The sequence below is a fragment of the Helianthus annuus genome, chromosome 5 (genome assembly GCF_002127325.2).
Source record: "Helianthus annuus cultivar XRQ/B chromosome 5, HanXRQr2.0-SUNRISE, whole genome shotgun sequence".
Taxonomy (NCBI): domain Eukaryota; kingdom Viridiplantae; phylum Streptophyta; class Magnoliopsida; order Asterales; family Asteraceae; genus Helianthus; species Helianthus annuus.
This window is the reverse complement of record NC_035437.2, coordinates 132,321,637-132,325,873: the sequence shown is the minus strand read 5'-3', so window position 1 is coordinate 132,325,873 and position 4,237 is coordinate 132,321,637. Positions and strand designations below refer to the sequence as shown.

The window sequence follows — 4,237 nt, the reverse complement described above, 5'->3', positions numbered from 1 at the left end:
TTGGCGTTCTTTTGTTCATTAAAATCAAACTTAACGGTCTTTTATTGCATCTTGCCATCATATAAACACTAACATTGACATTTTTAACATAATCATTTTTTCTTTGGTGTTTGTTTTATCTTGTTTTATATCCAGTGGTGTTTTTTATTGCGGGATACATGCACTAATCGGCATTTGTCCCAATTGCTAAGTGTTATGTGCCTTATGTCCAAGGCTTGATGCAAAACTGCTATCGAGCCGGGGGTCTCACTTGAAGAAGCATCTCTATTCATACGCGGTAGAGGTGGGATTTACTGAGTATGGTGATGGTGTTTTTTATTGCAAATAGGGTTATAACTTATAACTTATAACATAGCATGGCGTTTATTATCAAAACAAAAATTAAAAGACAACAAACATTAATAATAAAATCCACCAAACATTTAACACTAAAACATATTTGGGAAAAAAAACTAAAAATCTTCATATGATAGGATTACATCAGAGATGTACGGATCACTTCCTTCTTCTTCTTCTTCTTCTTCGTCTTCTTTCAGACCCATTATCTTCATCAGAAGATGATCATTGGCGTTTAATTCAATCAGCATGTTCAACCTCCATTGCATCATCCCTTCAAGAGAAACCACTACCAAAGATCTGATAGTGTTTGAAACCCTAAAACTACATAGTTGTTGAAGAAAGTCAAGACTTTCTCTGTTTAGGATGTGATCAATCACGAAATCTTCATCAACTCCATTGCTCCACGTAACCATCAGTAATTGTATATCATACTCCTAAATCCAACCTATTATTATTGCTTCCTGAAATTCATCATCGTCAACACCCGAAAACTTTCTTCTTCATCTTCAAATTAAGGTTTGTGTATTTTTACACATGTTGTCAAGTGGAACCTTGATGTGATTAAAATACAACATATAAATTATATCAAATAGGCGTAAAAGCAACCCTTTTTTAGTACTAATGTTGGAAAAAGCTCGTGTTTTCATTCCTTTTTTTATTTTCAGGGTTAAAAGAGCTTAAATATGCAAAAGGAGCAAAAAGACAACAAAAACCAACATAAATGTAAAGAATGAGGAATTGCCGCAACTCGCCAAGCCCAGATTCACATCCAGAACACAAAATAGCAAGAACAGAAGACTTAACACGGGACCGTGTCCACCAGACGCGGGCCGTGTCCGAAGATGGATGCTGGGCAGAAGAAAAGACAACTGCAAAAGACAAAATTGGCAGCCAACACGGGGTCATGTCAAGCCAAAACGGGGCGTGGTCAACTCTAAGTTTTTCAGAATCTGCAATAGTACAGCAAGTACTTTGGCTACGGGTCGTGCCATTAGTACAACATATGACAAGCAGTTAATGAGGAAGAGAGAGAGAGAGAGATTGGCACGGGGTCGTGCCAGCCGGGCACGGGCCGTGCTGAAGCTTCTGAAGACAACTATAAATAGAAGTGCTTGGTTCCACTTCAAAGCATCCCTTGGCAAACAACTTCTCTCTCACTTACCACCACTCCACCACCACAACACCATCATCTACCAAATAGTTAATCTTTTTGTAGTACAAATACTAGCTCAAAGTAGAAGAGAAAATGCACCTCATGTATACACTTTCATAAGTTATATAATTCTCTTCTTCTTTCTCTTATCACATTTCTAATGTTCTTAAAGTTTTAGCACTAATCTTGTGTTAATCCTTGTTATATTATAACACGTTATCAGCATGAGTCACTTATATCCTAATCGAAGAAGACCTTAAGCCTAAAGATATCCATCATAAGCAATGTAAGCACTTCATTAACTCTATAATTTACTTTGAAAAAAAATGAAGTACAAAAGATAATTTTAATATACATATTTCATAACTATGGGACTACTAACAATCTAGCATTTAATTATGCATCTAACTTTACTTTTATCGTCGTAATACGGGACTACTAACAATTTAACATTTAATTATGCATCTAACTTTTACTTTTATCGCAACTAACTTTTATTTATACACACACGCTCACATTTCGTTTAGAGTTTACACTTACTTATGCATACTAACATTTTTATTCTTATTATTATGCATCCTAATTTTATATCTTATAAAGCAACATTTCTTTAATACATCATTTACTATAAATACATATACATATTTATAACCATTATGTAACAACTGCAAAAAGGTAATATAACCGTTGCGAACGGTTATAATTTACCATTATAAATTACCAATTATCAATCTCATTTTTTCCGCAACAAACAATTTTCTTCTCAAGGCTATTCAAGAAAAAAAGAATCGAAGATGATTCACCCGGTTTTAATATTGGCCGGCATAATATTAATATTGTTGCCGACCTTAATATATGAACTTCCACCTCATCTTTTTAGTACTTATGTATTCATTTATTTATTTATAGTTGTACCTATGTATGTTATCTCATTTTTAATGAGTATTTAGATTTTAATATTTATCTTATTTATATTTAGCAACAAAATGGCAAACATCGCAAAAATTGAATTCCCGGCTCTTAATATCACCGGAGAAAATTATATGCCGTGGACGACACATGTTAAGCGACATCTCAAATCAATGGGTGTTTTAGAAACAATAACGGAGTGGAATAATTGTAGCGATCAAGACAAGGGAAAAGCCGATGTCTTCCTCCATAAACACATTGATGGAATGTTGCAATTTGAATATTCAAATTGTGAGGATCCATACGTTTTGTGGGAAGATTTCAAAAGCAGGTTTGATCATCAAAAGAATGTTTTACTTCCCACTGCTAGAGATGAATGGAACAATCTCAGGTTCCAAGATTTTAAAAAGATGAATGAATACACCTCTGCTTTGTTCAGAATATGCTCAACGCTCCGATTCTGTGGGCAAACTGTTATGGAGGAAGATATATTGGAGAAAACTTTCTCCACATTTCATGCATCAAATATAAACTTGCAATAACAATATCGGTTGCAAAGGTTTCAAAGATATTCTGATCTACATTCATTTCTCCTCGTAGCAAAGAAAACAATGAGCTACTAATGAAAAATCATCAAGCTCATCCCATTGGATCATTAGCCATTCCAGAAGCAAATGTTGTTATTAATGATGATACTAAAGACTCTGGAAGGAAATGGGGACGATGCCGTGGTCGTGGCCACTTTGGTAAAGGTAATGGTAGCAACTATTCCTTCAAAGGAAATAATAATTTTCGAGGTAATTCCAATGGTCGTGGACGTGGTCGCAGTGGTGGTCGTGGTCGAAATCAAAGAACCCCCAATTACCACACTCCACAAAATACCAATTCCAACCAGTATAGCAAAAGGAATGAAGTTGGTAGGTCCGAAAACAATGGCACTTCTTGTTTCAGATGTGGAAGTACAAACCATTGGTCAAAGGCTTGTCGTACACCTTCACATTTATGTGAACTTTACCAAGCCTCTCTCAAAAGAAAAGGAGATGAACCATGTGGATAATTTTAATGATATCAACGTCGAACTGAATGTCGCCGACTATACCAATGACATGGAACTCTGAAACAAATGTTGCTAAACCATAATAATTATATGCAACAATTATGTAATTTCCTTTATTATAACTATCTTTATTGTGTTTCATTAGTCTTTCTTTTCATGTAACGTTTTCAACTAATAAATAAACATATTTTAAAAAAAAATAATAATTCATACTGCCTTTGTTATACACTTATTATTATTTCTCTTCATATTTTCAAGATTAAAATGAATACCACTGGAGCACAAGAGCAAACAAATGATGCAGATATATGTATAGCGGATAGTGGAGCCACACACACTATACTTAAATCTGAGAAATATTTTTATGAGTTGAAACCAACAAAAGGAACCGTTGATACAATATCAGGTCCTACAAACTTAATACAAGGAGTGGGAAAAGCTACTTTAATATTACCAAATGGTACAAAGTTATTAATAGAGAATGCTTTATTTTCCCCAAAATCAAGGAGAAACTTGTTGAGTTTCAAAAACATATATCATAACGGATATGATACTAAGTCAAGGACTGTTGATAATAAAAAATATTTTTACATCATGAGCAAAGATCATATATTGGAAAAACTGTCAATGCTCCACTCTGGTTTGCATTATACACACATTAATGTGCCTCGAGCACATATGACAGTAAAAGAAAGTTTTTATGATCCTGAGACATTTAACTTATGGCATTACAGACTAGGCCATCCAGGATCTACAATGATGAAAAGAATTATTGAAAA

The 4,237-nt window shown here is 34.2% G+C and overlaps 2 protein-coding genes across 2 annotated transcripts; both read left to right on the top strand.

The window, feature by feature from the left end:
* The first annotated feature begins 2,478 nt into the window (after positions 1–2,478).
* Positions 2,479–2,943, top strand: LOC110943640. Its single transcript, XM_022185377.1, has one exon. It carries the CDS (start codon positions 2,479–2,481, stop codon positions 2,941–2,943), a length of 465 nt encoding a protein of 154 aa, XP_022041069.1.
* Positions 2,944–3,023: 80 nt separating this feature from the next.
* LOC118492163 lies at positions 3,024–3,458 on the top strand. The gene has a single exon (XM_035989976.1). The coding sequence runs from the start codon at positions 3,024–3,026 to the stop codon at positions 3,456–3,458; it is 435 nt and encodes a 144-aa protein (XP_035845869.1).
* The last annotated feature ends 779 nt before the right edge of the window (positions 3,459–4,237 follow it).

What these genes read in the sequence shown, in the direction of transcription:
- LOC110943640 (XM_022185377.1), top strand. Translation starts at nt 2,479, where the DNA reads ATGGCAAACATCGCAAAAATTGAATTCCCGGCTCTTAATATCACCGGA.
- LOC118492163 (XM_035989976.1), top strand. Translation starts at nt 3,024, where the DNA reads ATGAAAAATCATCAAGCTCATCCCATTGGATCATTAGCCATTCCAGAA.